The 15784-nt window shown below is 41.7% G+C and overlaps 2 protein-coding genes across 16 annotated transcripts; one reads left to right on the plus strand and one right to left on the minus strand.

Moving 5' to 3' along the window:
- Nucleotides 1–1200: 1200 nt before the first annotated feature.
- Nucleotides 1201–10649, minus strand: LOC120688454 (endonuclease MutS2-like). Of its 14 annotated transcripts, none has more exons than XR_005681099.1 (21): nt 10317–10649; nt 10064–10195; nt 9465–9632; nt 9288–9371; nt 8759–8809; nt 8382–8438; nt 8223–8305; nt 7928–8051; nt 7795–7854; nt 6760–7002; nt 6503–6583; nt 6285–6432; nt 5904–6031; nt 5696–5743; nt 4800–4930; nt 3686–3768; nt 3130–3233; nt 2665–2735; nt 2017–2311; nt 1517–1908; nt 1201–1400 (listed from the first exon to the last, which is right to left on the minus strand). XR_005681099.1 is itself a non-coding variant. In XM_039970785.1 (20 exons), the coding sequence occupies exons 1-20, from the start codon at nt 10545–10547 to the stop codon at nt 1739–1741; spliced, it is 2496 nt and encodes an 831-aa protein (XP_039826719.1). In that variant the 5' UTR covers nt 10548–10646; the 3' UTR covers nt 1491–1738. The 14 variants fall into 14 exon arrangements, 5 of the variants coding, with proteins under 5 accessions (XP_039826719.1, XP_039826718.1, XP_039826721.1 ...); XR_005681095.1 differs by having other exon boundaries at nt 2017–2315; nt 10317–10646; XR_005681094.1 differs by having other exon boundaries at nt 2011–2315; nt 10317–10645.
- Nucleotides 10650–11003: 354 nt separating this feature from the next.
- Nucleotides 11004–15772, plus strand: LOC120688457 (protein Rf1, mitochondrial-like). Of its 2 annotated transcripts, none has more exons than XM_039970789.1 (3): nt 11004–13614; nt 15013–15680; nt 15755–15772. In XM_039970789.1, the coding sequence occupies exon 1, from the start codon at nt 11208–11210 to the stop codon at nt 13560–13562; it is 2355 nt and encodes a 784-aa protein (XP_039826723.1). In that variant the 5' UTR covers nt 11004–11207; the 3' UTR covers nt 13563–13614; nt 15013–15680; nt 15755–15772. The 2 variants fall into 2 exon arrangements, with proteins under 2 accessions (XP_039826723.1, XP_039826724.1); XM_039970790.1 differs by lacking the exon at nt 15755–15772 and having other exon boundaries at nt 15013–15153; nt 15286–15616.
- Nucleotides 15773–15784: the final 12 nt, after the last annotated feature.

The following is a 15784-nucleotide window of genomic DNA, read 5'->3' on the forward strand; positions in this document are numbered from 1 at the left end:
GCGACCTCGCCGGCGGCCGCTCCGCCCACCTCCCACCCTCCCTACCCGCCCCCTCCCGCCAAACCCTAGGTCGCTCCTCGGCGGCGGCGGCGAGCGCGTGCGCCGCTACCGGTAGCGGCGCACGCGCGCTGTATAAGGAATTCGCGTTCATGTGCCTTGTCGCCATCCCTGATTGAAGGCGCACATCGATCCGACAGGAATCTAGCCGCCTCGTTTAGTTCTTTTGGACAAATTTTTTTAAATCAAAATCTTACTATTTCGGAGTACTAAATAAAGTCTATTTACAAACCTTTTTGCAGAAATGGATTGTAAATCGCGAAACGAATCTAATGAGCCTAATTAATCCATGATTAATCCATAATTAGCATATGATTACTGTAGCATCTTTGATGCAAATTATGGATTAAATAGGCTCATTAGATTCGTCTCGCGATTTACAGCTCATCCATACAAAAAATTTTGTAAATAGATTTCATTTAATACTCCATGCATGTGTCCAAACATTCGATGTGATATTTTTGGGTGTAAAAACTTGGGATCTAAACAGGAAGAACACTGCATGCTCATGAAAAAATTGATTTCGTATGGCAAATCATAACTTAGATAATATTGTTCATAGCAAAAAAAAATTATAATCATATTTTTTTGAGCATATTTTTTTGAAAAGTTCTCATACCTTGCATGCCTATTTTCATAGATGTATGTAATGGAAAATTTGTAAGAAGTTGACCGCACACGTTGTCACATACCACGACATCATCTAGGCTAATCTAATCAACACGGCGGCTTGACTTATTTCGGCTTATTTCCTCTCACACAATACTATTCATTCTACCAGCCGAGCACTATTCATTCTACCAGCCGAACAGCCTCAATGATACTAAAACCATTCTGCATTTGAGGGCCCAGGCATGGTTGCTACAGAGCTCATAATTTGGGCAACTTGATTACTAGATCAACAGTTTCTAATCTCTTACCGGTGACTGTCTATGCATACATGTCAGTATCTGAGTATCTGTGCACATTATATATTTCGCAAGTACGAATCCCTTACCTTTTTAAATCTATAGTAGTCCTCAAGCACGACACCATCAGCATGCGTTGTGGTGAATCAGGTCCAAAACTCGCAAGTGTTGAAATAACGCCGACAACAGCGGCCACCCGCTACTTACCATGTTACTCGTTGAGAATGCACATGGCTTCAGCGAAAACATGTTATCCAGATTACCTTGGGATTCTTTGAAATTATCCACAAGCTCAGAAGAGAAACTAGAGACATGGTTCTGCTGTTCTGAAGTCCGTGATCGGATAGAGAAGTTGCTTTGAACGATCGTCCAAGCAAACCATCCTTCCTTTGGGCAATGAACACAGATGTGTTAGTTCTTCCCGAATGACCATCTCTGCAATGGGGCCGATTCGGCAATTTCCATGCCCCACAAACCATTTGAGACTTGAGTGCCGTGTGAAACATTCTAATGACCCTACAATTATAACTTAATGATAAAATATTGCATACCCATATGATAATCATAACTCAGAAGCTGTTCAGCAACTGTTTTGATGTTTTTTTGACAACTGCTAGTTTGCCCAGAAGTAAAACTACATGCAGATAATGGTCAACATTTTCATTTGAAACTTGAAAGGTTGTTGCAAATGAAATGTTAGGAATTGAATTGAGACAGCACATGCACACTTATGACTTATCTGAATCTCTCTAGCATAGGACTGTGTAGTTGTGCTATCTTGATACTTTCCGCTTCTGAACCTTAACATCTTGCAGCTTTAGTTTGAGCTTCATCATTCCGGCTTGAACTTGCACTTCATTTTTGGACGAATCTATTTTGACTACAGTAGCTTGGTTCTTGAGCTTAGGAACATAAACTGAATCACCAACTTCCGGAATTCCATCTTCATTTAAGGATAAAAAGTAAGGAAAAGTTGCCAGTTTAACTTGTCTTCAGAATGTGAAGGTTAATACTAATACAAAAACAAAGGAGTTTCCCATATAACCTTTACCGTCGTCGGCTGCTGTGGCCAAGTTGGTATCTGTATTATGTGCCTTTCCCATGGCAGCAGTACTTGTTGGCATGTGATCCTTCACTCTCTCAGATTTGGCGTTGTCTGCAGCCTTCTCTTCTTTCACTCTTTCAGCTATTGCGGATTCCTGGAACTGTTGAAACTTCTTACGAATGATAGAACGGGCCATAACTGCATACTCTGAAATTACTCTCGCCTTCCGTTTTCTCTGAGCAGAAGTGTGGTCTAAAATCTTCCTTTGTGCCAGTTCCAAGTTATTATGAAGCTCCTTGGACTGCCTGAGACAGCATCAATAATGAGCAGAAGATATCATTTGACTTAAGAAGTTCCACCTCTGAAGAAGACACAACACTACATAAGACAAGCAGTTTACACTTCACACAATAAGACACGAAAAAAGATATGGAATTAAAGTTCAGTTAGACGGCATAAATACAAAGTCAAAGCAGGTATTGAACAACACATGCCTCAAAATCAGCTCTACTTGTTTTCATCAAAAGAAGGTGTAGGTTGAGCGAAACATTACAGAAAGAAATAAGGCAAAGAATATGTGGCATGGAAAGAGAAGCAAGCATACTCAGCGCAGAACTGCCAAATACACAAATCTATGTATAGCTAAGTCCTCACATAAGAAGGTGTTGTGCCTTCTGAAGATCTTGTTGATAATCTTGTTTGAATCTTTCCATGTCCATTATCAACTGCAAAAGATGAACTTATAGTACTCAACCTTTTTGGATAATAATTCAATTACATGCAAGTTATGAGGGCTAAGATCAATAAAGCTTCCTTCATAAAAAAAAAATGCAAGTTCCGAGTGCAGGCACCGAAGAAAACATACACAGGAACCCCCAAACATGAGAAAAATGCAGCAATGGCAATTCAAGGGAAATCATTATTGTGCCTCCCATTCTTTCAGTTTAACCATTATGGAGAAACAGACTAGTATCTACTATCCTAGCAACTCATAATGAACAAACCCATTATTTCAAATTTCAAAAATAATAATAATGAACAAATGCAAATTGCTAATGCAAATAATACAAGGGGGGAAAATTAGTACAACGAATAGATGATGGCCCAGTCTTAACTTACAGCATTTATCTCTGCACCAGCTGTTCCAAGTAAACGCCTAGAGCTTTCCACTATATCCGAGGGCAAACCCAGCCTTTCAGCAATATTTATTGCATTTGACCGGCCTACATGTGTAACAAGGCATGAGCAGAAAAGAATAATGAACTAAGAGCAGGTGGTACGTATTAGTGCAGACAACAGTCAAAAACATTATTTACCCCTGTATAAAACATAAAGCCATTCAGCTAGTGTCAAAATGCATATGAGGTGTCCAATTAGTTCATTAGTGCTGTTTCATAAGGCTTAAACTTTTTCCATGCGAGAACAAATAAGAAACACAGGATTAAACAATGCAGATCCCCTTGGCCTTGTAAAAAAGCACATAACACGAGCTGTGGAATTCCAGCATCAGTGATAATACGATATGATTGGCTAGAGTAGTCACCCTGTTTGAGAAAGGGGGTTTTCCATGCAGACACTCAACTTAAAGACGAAAGCCTTCTAGGATCTACTAAGGGCAGTGGCCCAAGCAAATATGAATATAATGATTGGGAAGGGAAACAAAACATAAGGCAACCTGGTATTCCCCATAATATTTTGAAGGTGGGCTTCAGATTCTCCTCATCAAATTCCACGCATGCATTCTCAAATGAGTTATTGCTGAAAGTATTTACAACAATGAGTCATGTTCTCCAAAACATCAATATTGTTCAATGTTCAGTATTTGCTAGGCAACAACTAGTGTGCGTTTACTATTATGTTTAAGAATCATTCAAAAATATTCCATAAAACTATGCAAAAAGATTTCTGTCCTCACTCATTATGTAAGCTGGGGAAAAGTAAGAAACTATGAAGTGGTATCGGCAATTCAGCATCAAGGGATACATGAACAATCTATATTGCCTCACAAACAATAACTTGCACTAGAATTGTTGGTTTTCACAGCAATGTTATTTGGAAATAGGAATGATAAGACAGCTGACAAAAGAAATGTCCGCTTTTAAAGCAAGAGAGGAATAGGTCAACTACGGCTTAGCAGTAAAAAAACATGTGATCCTTAGCCAGTATCATTCAACCTGCACCCAATCTTGTTTTGTAACCATTTTCATTTTCACACTTGCACCAGCCAGATATAATTTAGACATTGTTGGTAGCATTGCATCATAGATGGTGCTATAAATGGTGCAAATTTTGGTGGATGGATTGTTCTATGGGAGAATTATTTCTTCAAAGGAAACAGTGAGAGAAGAAATCATTTATAGGTCAAATATATGCATGGTTTTTAAAGTGTTAAGGCGAGGCAAGGCGAGCCACCACCGCCTTATCGCCTAGGCAACGCCTAGGCGGGCTAAGGCGGACTAATGCGCTTAGGCGAGGCGAGCCACCGCCACCTTGTCGCCTAGGCGACTCCTATACGACGCCTTAAGCCTTAAAAACACTGAATATATGACTTTTTTTCAAAAATACTTTTAGTTGGCATTCAAAGCTCACAATCTATACCCTGAACCTTCATTCCATTTGGTGCATAATATATAAGTATTCCCAATACTGAGAAATTAATTCGATCCACACACACACCCAAAAAAGAAAACTCCAGAGAATAAGAGATCGACTTAATTCAGTATAAGGTCATTGTTAGAATTTTATTCTACCATAATACACGAGAATTTCGAGCTTGGAATGATGAAAACCTGTATTTCAGTGTTTTAAGTTCTCCATGATGAGTTGTTGCTAATGTCAGAAAGGAGCCAACTTCAGCAAAAGATTCCAAAAGAGACATCCCCAAAGCTGCTCCTTCAAGTGGGTTTGTCCCAGCACCTACCTAGTACATATCACTACGAATTTAGAAGACTTAAAGTTCAGAGGATGCTTGAATCATGAAAAAGTCCTTCGTCAGCAAAAACATTCTAGTGATGACTTCAGCACAAGGTATCATCGACAGCAATGCATTTTGAGAATCTTAGAATACAAACAATTGCCACATCCAACTAATGTTTCAAAAAGCACTAGGCACTAGGTGCCCTAGGCACTCCTAAGCCGTTTTACTTTGGGTCATGCCTTGTTAATTAGAGGAAATATGTTATCTTGAAACAAAGAATTTGGCATTAACATGCATCCATGTGTTCCATGACCATAATTCATCTTCCTTCATCCCTAATTCTTTCTAACTCTCGTATATAGATCAAGTCATAAACCATCCAAGGCAGAAAAACATTTTATTTTTGAGGAAGTCCAGAGGGGAGACCCCTACCTAGATTTTACTGATCATGCAGAATGCTGTACAAGTGCATATGGTTACGACATGACCATAATGTAAACACCAATGCATTCTGGGAATCTGACAACATAAACAATCTCCAATGCAAATTTGCAAGGGGTATTTGTCAGAATTCAGAAACATGCATTCTTTAATCTGAACTTTCTGCAGCATGAATAGTATGGGGGATGTGACTGTTAGAGAAAAGAGACAAGAATACCACAGAAAGCATAATGAAAAACATAATCAGCCAGCAAACCATGCCTACGAACATAGCCAAGGAATCAAGATGCATCTAATATTTATCAAGATAGTGGATAAACTGCTTACCTCATCCAAAAGGACCAAAGACTCTGAAGTTGACTCTGCGCGAATGGCCTAATAAAGAAGAAGGCTTGAATTTCATATTGATAACTACGGATTCGGACATGTAGAAATGAAGCTTAACCTTTTTGTGTAAAGATGCATACATTCAGTAACACAATCATTTAAGAGAGTTAGGATTTAGAAACTAGAAAAATGTAATACTAAAGCATACACCAATCTGCTTCAGATGCCCAGAAAATGTAGAGAGTGACTGGGTCAAAGATTGCTCGTCTCCAATGTCAGCATAAACAGCGTTGAACCATGGGATTTTTACTGGTTCAGAAGCTAGAATGTACAGACCTGCAACAAAATGGAAAATATCATATAAGTTATTCCAGTGTGTATTCACTAGAATACTTAAAATGTAGGTGGAAAGTACTTAATATCTTTGGTTTCCTTTTTCAAGAAAATGTGTAGTTGGTGAAACTGCACCAATCATTCCAAAATAATATAACATTAAAATATTCCGCAATTACAAAATCTACAGATGCCTATTTAAGTAGGTAATGTTAATCATAACAGTGAAACAATATGCATGTTGTTCCTCCATTACCTATCTTAGCCATCAACGATGCCAGGCCAACCGTCTTTAAGCTGATTGTTTTACCCCCTGTATTTGGGCCAGTTATGACCAAGACCGTAGTTTCTTCAGCAATCATAAAATCTACTGGTACTGGCTGGTCTTTCTCCAGCTGGGAAACCTGCAAATGGGCGCATAAATTATCCAATGAAACTAACAACAATCATCATTGATACAAAACAAAAACTAACCCTAAGTTTCATAGAATCGAGGACTGATGCCAGTTGATCTTCTGCAATATCTTGCCCGTATATCCTCCTCCTCCGAATCTCCTACAACATGGAAGTAAAATGATAATCACGTAACTATAAATTGACAAACAGCAAATGAAACAGTTCTTATACTCAAGACTATTCAGGAAAGTAAACAAATATATCATCACCTTCAACCAATATTCTTTTATTTAAGGAAAGAATAAGTGAAATAGCTTGGAGCAAGATAAACTCACCGCTGCGGCACTAGCAACATCTCTTTTCGCACTATCAAGATTTTCCTGATATTTCTGGAGAAGTAGTGGATGATATGCATTTGGCATGTACAGTTTCCATGCCTTTTTAGTGGGGTGAGTTGAGAAAGTTTCCTTGGCAGACCCACTTGTAGCACTAGTAACAGTTTCGTTCTCAAAGTTCGGCAAGTACAGATCAGGAAATGTGCCATCATATGCTATACTGTATTTTGCGCGAGCTGTGACCTGAAAAGCAAACAGTGAACATGTTCAGTCACGTCAAAAAAAAACTGATGAAAACATGTGCCAGAAATGCCATTCCACGGTTTCCAAGCTAATAGTAACATCATTACATGTGATGCAAATACTGTGAATTTTGATATTTCTAGTTTTCAGTGTGTATTTACAATAAAAGTATAATTGACTTAACCCTGAAGACCCAGATCTAAGTAGATCAGATTTTTAGACTCTATCATCTGACAGTGTGTAATGTCAACACTATCATTTTGGTGAACTGTGAACCACAAGACAGCAGATAATGGTACACAACTTTCTGCCAGACATCTTATCAAGAAATTGAGTACATACTGAAATTGTTTTAGTGCCATGTATTTTCACTTAAATTCCAACATGGATCAGTCTACATCGTGCTTCCTGGCTGTGAATTATTGGATGGGTAAGTTTGATGAGGATATTTTCACGATAGGAAGTAAGAAATATATTCATTAGTTCAGAATTAAGAATTAAGAAAAACCTTTCGTTGGGTGCCTGTAAACCAATGCACAACTAATGGTGCACCAACCAGAACCAAAACAAATCAGTAATGTCCTATGCTATAAATGGGTTGATGCTATCTTAATAATACACAATTAACATAGTGAAACAAGTAAATAACTGCAGAAAATTATAACCTGTAAGCATTTAATAACTGCAATTTAAGCATATAAACTTTTATGTTCATATATTTGTTGTCCATAGTTCCTAGACGAGTTTTCATACACCACAAAATGAAGTAAAGATCCATAGAAAAAACTGCACCTTATCAAGTCTAATTGTTTCCTGCAGCAAACTTTGAATGCTATCAAGCTCAAGAAGAATCTGCGAATAAAAGATAGAAAGCATACATAAGATAACAGAACATCACAAAATCAAATTGGCCATCTTCTACAACCTTATCTGTAAGTTTTGATAAGACATCCAGTTCAGCTTTAGCCACTAGAGCTCTTGATTCCTGCAACTCATCGTTCAACAGAACAGCAGCAATTGGTTCTATCATATTTCCAGCATCTGATCCGCTACAGCACATATGTATCTTTATCAAAATATAACCTTGAATTACCAAATCAAATTACAGTTATAGACATGTTTCCTTTACACACTGGTCATAAATTGTTGAAGAAACAGAAAAGGGTTCAAGGAAACAGTCATCACTCTAGCACATACGGATGTAAAAATGTTTGACTCACCTGGAGAGCAGTAACCCGTCAAAAGTTGAAGACTTATCCCCGGTTGTTCTAATACAACATCTTCCATTTACAATGCATACTTCCTAGAGAAAATTAACAGTTTTTAATTCATTGAATATGATGTTTTCTTAGCAATAAGTGAGTTTAATGAAACAATACCGACAAGGAAGCTTCATTATCAGCACTTCGCATCAACTTGTCCATAAGCTGGTATAACTGCAAAAGTTAACGAGATGCAACTTTCAAGAATTAATCGACGTCAACAGCTTTGCTTGTAATTTGTAAAATGTTCCTTTTAAATGCAACTAAGGCAGAAATATGGACACCAAGCTAGGATACGATATTTAGTCCTGTAATATACAAAAGAAATCAAGCTTTTAGTTGGTGGTGAAGAAACATAGCTTTTAGGCAATTTGGTCAGGGAAAAATAGGTGAGGAAAGATAAGTTATACTTCATAGCACATAGCTGGCACCTGCCAAATAAGTATGGCATTGCTGAAATAATAAAAACGAAAAGGATATCCAGAACCACCTACCCTGCTCTCTAGGAGCTGCACTCGCTCTCTATGCCGCCTTAGCTCAGGGCTCTGGAAAAGAAATATTTTCTTCAGTTAGGAAAGCATAGTCCAGAGGAGATCAATCAAGGCCTTAAAATGGAACGTAAAAAGTAACAGTTAGGATAATTTATAATAAAAGAAAGTACAAAAGACAATCTATATAATTTACGATAAAAAAAAACTTAGCAGACACTATACCAACTACTGGCAATAATGAACTAAATAAAGTTACTTCAACATCTGTATAGTTACTGAATCTTTTATACAGTGATGAAGGGTGAGTAAGCATGTATGAATGGCCTCTGGATTAATGATAGGATGCCACATCACTTGATCACAAAGAATTTAAACATGGATGACTGTCATTTTCATGTTTACCCCTCTATTGATTTAATGAGCAGAATGTTGAGGTATTAACATTCATGAGTTTGCGAATGAAATGCTTATTGAACTAGTATAACATTACTAGAAGGAAACAGAAGTAGAAATAGGGGTGCAAGAACCAAACCGCGGTATCTTTTACAGAACCATCATCATCAACGATATCTTGTATGGATTTCACAAGTGACCTGTTAATGGCAGCATCTAAAATCTGCAGTTCAGAACAGGAGTATTCAGCATAGTGCACTGCCATGAATGGTTGAATAATAGTTTATGGAGATAACAAAAGCTGAGATGTTCTTACTGTTTCTGTAAGAGTTGTTAATCGACTACGCGAGCCTTCATCCAGCTTCATGGCAGCTTTAATATTTACTTGCAGGGATTCAGCAAACAGCATCAGACTAGCAACTGCTACTGCTTCCAGGCCTTTTATCACGGCACCTCCAGAGACACAATGTATTGCCGACTCTATCTTCATTTCAACAGAAAAACACAAGATTCAGTAGTGTATTCACACTTACATAACTGGGCTTTTGTCACTTACATAACTGCGCTTTTGTGCCTAAGAATGCAAAGAAAAATGTACGAAGAACAGGGTACTGAAATTCCATCATCAGCAATTAAGATCAAGACCACAAAGAGATTAGAAACCTGTGCACATATTATCCATGCATCATTTGGTACTAAAATTTACTTCATGTAGGCACATCATGGTTACATTACTATGCTTTTTCTAAAAGTTAAACATGGTGTGCATTATCTAATATAGTCATAAGACAGCAGGGAATGAACTTATGTTTGAACACATTAGGCTACAGAAGCTTCACACAATTTGCAGAATTAATGAATTCCGTGAGAATAAACTGTCAAACAGCAGTTATTTCAAGCATCCTGAGTCCTCACCGCAACTGTATCCAGCCCAGAGAAATCCATCGCCCCACCAGCGTTGTCAAGCAGCCACACGGCCGCCTCCGTCTCCTGGAGCAGCCTCTGGCTCTTCTCATAGCTCACGTCCTCCACCTCCCACAGTTGTTTCTGCGCCCACAAAGCAAACCGCACCACACCTGGCGTCAGAGCCAACCCCTACGGCAGCAGTAGTGCGGCACGCCGGCAACGATACATGGCATCCTAGTCCTACGGGATCGGAGCGCGATACCTTGGTGGCGTCGCGGCCGTGGGCGGTGCCGGCGAAGGAGGCGACGGCTTCGCATACCTTGCCCCACTCGAGGAGGCGGAGGCTGCGGGCGGACGGCGAGAGCGAGGAGGCAGCGCCGGCGGCGAGGGCGCTGAGGCGGAGGCGGATGAGGGGGCGCGGGCGGAGCCGGACGGCGGGGGCGGGCGTGGGGAGCAGAGGTGAGGTGAGGCCGGTGATGGAGAGGCGAAGCATCAGGAGGACGAGGGCAGCCTAGCAGGTGATGGACTGCTGGTGAATGGTGTGAGTGTGATCTGCGGAGGCGGCGAAGCGGGAGGAGGAAGTTGCCCGCCATTCTTTCGGATAGGGCGGGGCTGGATGAACAAGCCGTTTCCGCCTTCGGAGTAGTAGTCACGAATTCGCGATCGATGCCCGCGAATCGAATGACTATAATAATGGGCCAAATTGAGCCGTGATCCGAACATGGCCCAAACTGGCAGCGGGCTCTCCAGTCGTCCTCTCTCAATCTTTCCCGTCTTTTCCCAACCGCCTCGGCGACGCCGAGCGGCGGGAGTGCGACCCGTAACGGGCGCGCGGAGCTGCCGCCTGCCGGCCACCGCCGTTTTGGCCCATCCAAATTCAGATCGCGGGGATTGATGGTACGAGTGGGCCGTCAAATGCCGTGGCCCCATGGCCCAGCTGATACTAGAGATGAAGCGGCGGCGCGGCTGCTGCGGCTGTGCCATCTCTCCCATGGCCATGCCCCGTCTGGCCTTATGGGCGTGGACAGGGAGACGCCGGTCGCCCGTCGCCGGAGGTGAAGAAGAAGAGGCGCAGTTCGTAAACACCACTCACCACTTCGATCTTCGACCCAGTGAATCTAGATATGCGTTCCTATTCGGCTATTCCTAAGCCATGAAGGCTAAGAAGGAATCCCTCGTTGCCTCCCTGGAGCGCACCATCTGCGACCGCGCGCGGTCGAGGAGCCTGGGCCCGCGCGACGCGCTCCGCCTATTCGACAAACTTCTCCGTCAACCACGGCCCAGGCCCGGCTCAGCCACCGCCTTCAATCACCTCCTCGCCACCTTCGCCTACGGCAGCAACGATGGCGTTGCGCGGGCCGTCTCCCTCTTCGGCCGCATGGCCGGAGCGGGCGCTGCGGTGCCTGACGCGCGCACCTACAGCATCCTCATCGCCAGCTGCTGCCGCGCGGGCCGGGTGGACCTCGCGTTCTCCCCGCTTGCCGCCGCTCTCAAGGCGGGTCTGAGGTTGGCGGCCAAGTCCTTCACCCCGCTCCTCAAGGGGCTATGCTGCGAGCGGCGGGTGGCGGAGGCTGTGGACGTAGCTCGCCGCATGATGCCCGAGCTGGGATGTGCGCCCAACGCCTTCTCCCACTCCGCCGTCCTCAAGGGGCTGTGCGACGACGGGCGGAGCTTAGAGGCGCTCGAGCTGCTCCGCACGTTGGTGAGGAACAGAGATGAAATTGGCGTGGTGGCGTACACCATTGTCATCAGAGGCCTCTTCAAGGAAGATAAAGTGGAAGAAGCCGTCAAGCTGTTCGATGAAATGCGTAACCAGGGGGTTTCACCTAATGTGGTGACGTACCTCTCGATCATCGACAAACTGTGCAAGGTTGGATCAGTTGACAAGGCCAAGGGGGTCCTTCAACGGATGGTCGCTGAAGGTGTTGCCCCAAATTGTGCTGTGTATAGTAGCCTGATCAATGGGTACGCCATATCAGGACAGTGGAAAGGGGCTGTTATGATGTTAAAACAGATGATTGGCAAGGGTATTAAACCACATGTCATCACTTACACTTCATTAATCAGGGCTCTGTGCAAGCACAGAAAATGCAATGAAGCTAGGAAAGTTTTTGATTATTTAATCAAGAGTGGTGAAAAGACTGATGTTACCACCTATGGCATTCTGCTTCATGGGTATGCCTTTCATGGATCTCTTGCTGATGTGCAAAACATATTGGAGATGATGTTAAGGAATGGTATTGAGCCTAATGAATATGTGTTTGCCAGTTTGCTATTTGCATATGCTGTTCATGGAAGTGCTGACAAAGCAATGCTTGTGCTTACTGATATGCGGAAGCAAGGATTTAGCCTTAATGTGGTTCACTATGGAACAATAATAAATGTTCTGTGCAAAGCAGGCAGGATGGAGGATGCTATGTCCCAATTCAATAAGATGATTCATGAAGGAGTGCATCCTAACTGTATTGCCTATGCTTTCTTGGTCCAGGGTTTTTGCACATGTGGCAATTGGAAGAAAGCAAAGGAATTAGTTTTTGACATGATACAGAGAGGTGTTCATCCTGAAGCCAGACGTTTTACTTTAGTCATACGGAATCTATGCAGTGAGGGGAGGCTTAAAGAATCCCAAAAACTCTTCAACCTATTTGTGGGTGTAGGTGGGAAACCTGACATTTTTATGTATGGTACACTCATAAATGGGTATTGCTTATCTTGGAAAATGGAAGAGGCGATGACATTGTTTGATGCTTTTGTCTCTAATGGCTTTAAACCCAATTCTGTCATCTATGGTGCTCTAATTAATGGTTATTTTAAAATTGGGAGGATAGATGATGCATTAACTCTGTTCAGAGGAATGTTGAGCAAGGAAATTAAGCCAACTGTTATCACATATGGCATTATACTGGATGGGCTGTTTAAAGCTGGTAGAACTACTGCTGCATTGGAGCAATATCACAAGATGATTGAAAGTGGAGTGAAGTTTGATTTCATTATCTATAATACAATTCTAGGAGGACTTTGTAAGAATAATCTTGCTGGTCAAGCACTCGTCATATTTCAAGAACTACTTTCTATGAATTTTCATCTTGAGATTCTTACTTACTACATTATGATTGATGGCTTGCTTTGTGCTGGTAAAAGGAAAGAAGCCAAGGATGTTTTTACTGCAATATCAACCAATGGTTTGGAACCTGATGCTAGCATATACAGATTAATGATAACAGCTCTTATAGAAGATGGGTTATTAGAAGAGGCTGATGAGCTGTTCTTATCAATGGAGAACAATGGTCATGATGCTGACTCACGTATGCTAAATGATATTGTTAGGATATTATTGGAAAAAGGGGTGGTGCTCAAGGCTGGAACTTACCTCTTGAAGATTGATGAGAAGAATTTCTCCCTTTATTCTTCCACCACTCAAGCTCTGATATCTCTTTTCTCAGATGGTAAGCATGAGGAGCAGAAAAAGTTTCTTCCTGAGAAATATCACTATTTCAGCGAAGACTGAATGGCTGGAATATTTTATCTGCAACTGAATCCTACTTGGACACCCCAGACAGGTACTTCACTAAGAGTTTAAGACTTCTTTTTTCCTCATAGAGTAAAATACACTCGGCGTCCCTAAACTTCTCCTGGATTTACACTCGCCATAAACTCTCAAAGTGACTATCTGGGTCCTTCGACTTCTCAAGTGGGTTATTCTAAGTTCACTGGATTCTAACTTGGAGTGAACCAATTCAATAGTTGAATGACCCAGATGCTTACCTTGAAAGTTCATAGACCCATGTGATAATCCATGAAAAGTTTAAAGATCCTGAGTGCACTTCTCTTCCTCATAAGCGAACTATGAATGTGGTGATGGTGGGTAATTAGAGAATGGAAGATGGCGTATATTGTAATTGCGCGAGGTTGATGGAAGTGTCCCTGGACCTCTAGGCTGCAGCTTGGGAGCCAGTGATGGCGAGATGCAACCAGGAGGCAGGGATAAGGGAGAACTCTAATTCTCTCTTGATCTTTCAGATTACATGACCATATATATAGGCCCATGCACATTTGCCCTTTACCCAAGCTTATCTCTAACTAATCCCCTAGTAAATCGAAGCACTAACCAAACTCCCAATAACTTCTCTCTCGACAAAAGATCTAAACACCTGATGACACCAACTACTGTGCGGTGTCTGGCAACGCCAGCTGCTTTTTGCACCTAGCATACCGAAGAACCTACATGACAATGAATGTCTTTATTGCTTTGTATGTAAGGTCTCATCTTTTACTGGGCATTTCCCCCCATCCCTCTTGTGATGTTGCAATGAGAGTCAGAGCTAGGGCAAAATCATTGTCTCATCGATGTTCCAAAGGCAATCGGTTGGATAGAAGACTTGAAGATGCATAGACCAAGAAATTTCACTCCAATGAATAATGATTGATCTAGATTTTTTTTCCAGAGGTTCAGAGGCTCTCCTCAGTTACCTGAACACAGTTGAATGCTTTAACGTTTGGTGATTTTGTCTTACTGTAAGAGGTTTGATAGCTGTAACCTGTAGCCTTGTGGGCCCTTGATTTGTAATCCATCAGTCATCGCCTTAGTATTAGTATAATGGCTCTGCCAATTTTTCCTAAAGTCTGCTTCCTGTTTATGAATCATCTTGTGCATTGCCACCATGTGGAATGTTTGTAAACAACAAAATCACAGAATTTTCCAACACAGACCCCTTTCTGAGGAAGGGGTGGCCTCAAGAACGAAAGATGGCATTGAACTAAGGAGAGAATTTGCTACCCCATAGAGCTATTTCTCTTATATGTTTTGTTCTGCCTCTTTTTAATGCAAAAGTAAATCTTTTTTTATCATTTGGCCTTTTCTTTTTGACTTATTACCTGCATTGGCGCTGTCCCATTTTCTGTCAAAAAGATTAAGATATGTCACTAATTTTTGCGCTTTTCATATATGGCCAAACCAGGGATCCAAGAAAGGGTGGACAAGGTGTCTGACTAATTGCTAATGCGATGATCTCACCTGAACCAGGGGCCGTGCGGATTCCTTTTTGTACTGATCAGCAATGCAAATGCTAGGGCATGTCTTCTCTGGCCCACCAGACAAGGTGAGAAGGGGTTATGATTGAGCTCCTGAACAAGAGGAGAGCCCTGGTCGGGTTCTAGAGTTGCTTGTTCTGAGGAAAAGTGAGCATGGGATTATAAATTGTGCTCCATTGCCTGAACTCTAATATTTGCAGGAGGTGCTCCTGTCTTGTGTCTGTTGCCGTCTACTGGTCACGCTCTCGCAAATATACGTCTTGTGAGCAGCATCAATCATTTCAGTAAGATTTCGTGTTGGGTGACCAGAAAACGGTGCTGCTGTAGTTGAGAAATTCAGACGGTCGATGTATACTGTTAATGGCTGATGCTGTATTTGTTCAGGTCAGTCATGTACATGCTAGTGCAGTGTGCAGAGCGCCAGGGTCCTTCAGCCCCTTCACGCCTAGAGATTCTCTTCTTCTTCCCTCACGTTTATATGTCGCAAGTGTACCTTTTTTTTTTGAAAAGATATGTCGCAATTGTACCTCATCAGCTGCTGAAATGTCATGTCTCAGTTAACACCTGAGACATCTAAGAAGGGAATTTTCTTCAGGTAACGTTTCTCATTCAGTGTATGTTAGTTACAGGATCTATTACAACTTTGAATCAACGTAAAACTCTCTGCAGTAATGTTTGCAGGTTACCAAAAAAAAAAAC

Source organism: Panicum virgatum, chromosome 9N, assembly GCF_016808335.1.
Source record: "Panicum virgatum strain AP13 chromosome 9N, P.virgatum_v5, whole genome shotgun sequence".
In the NCBI taxonomy this organism is placed as follows: Eukaryota; Viridiplantae; Streptophyta; class Magnoliopsida; order Poales; family Poaceae; genus Panicum; species Panicum virgatum.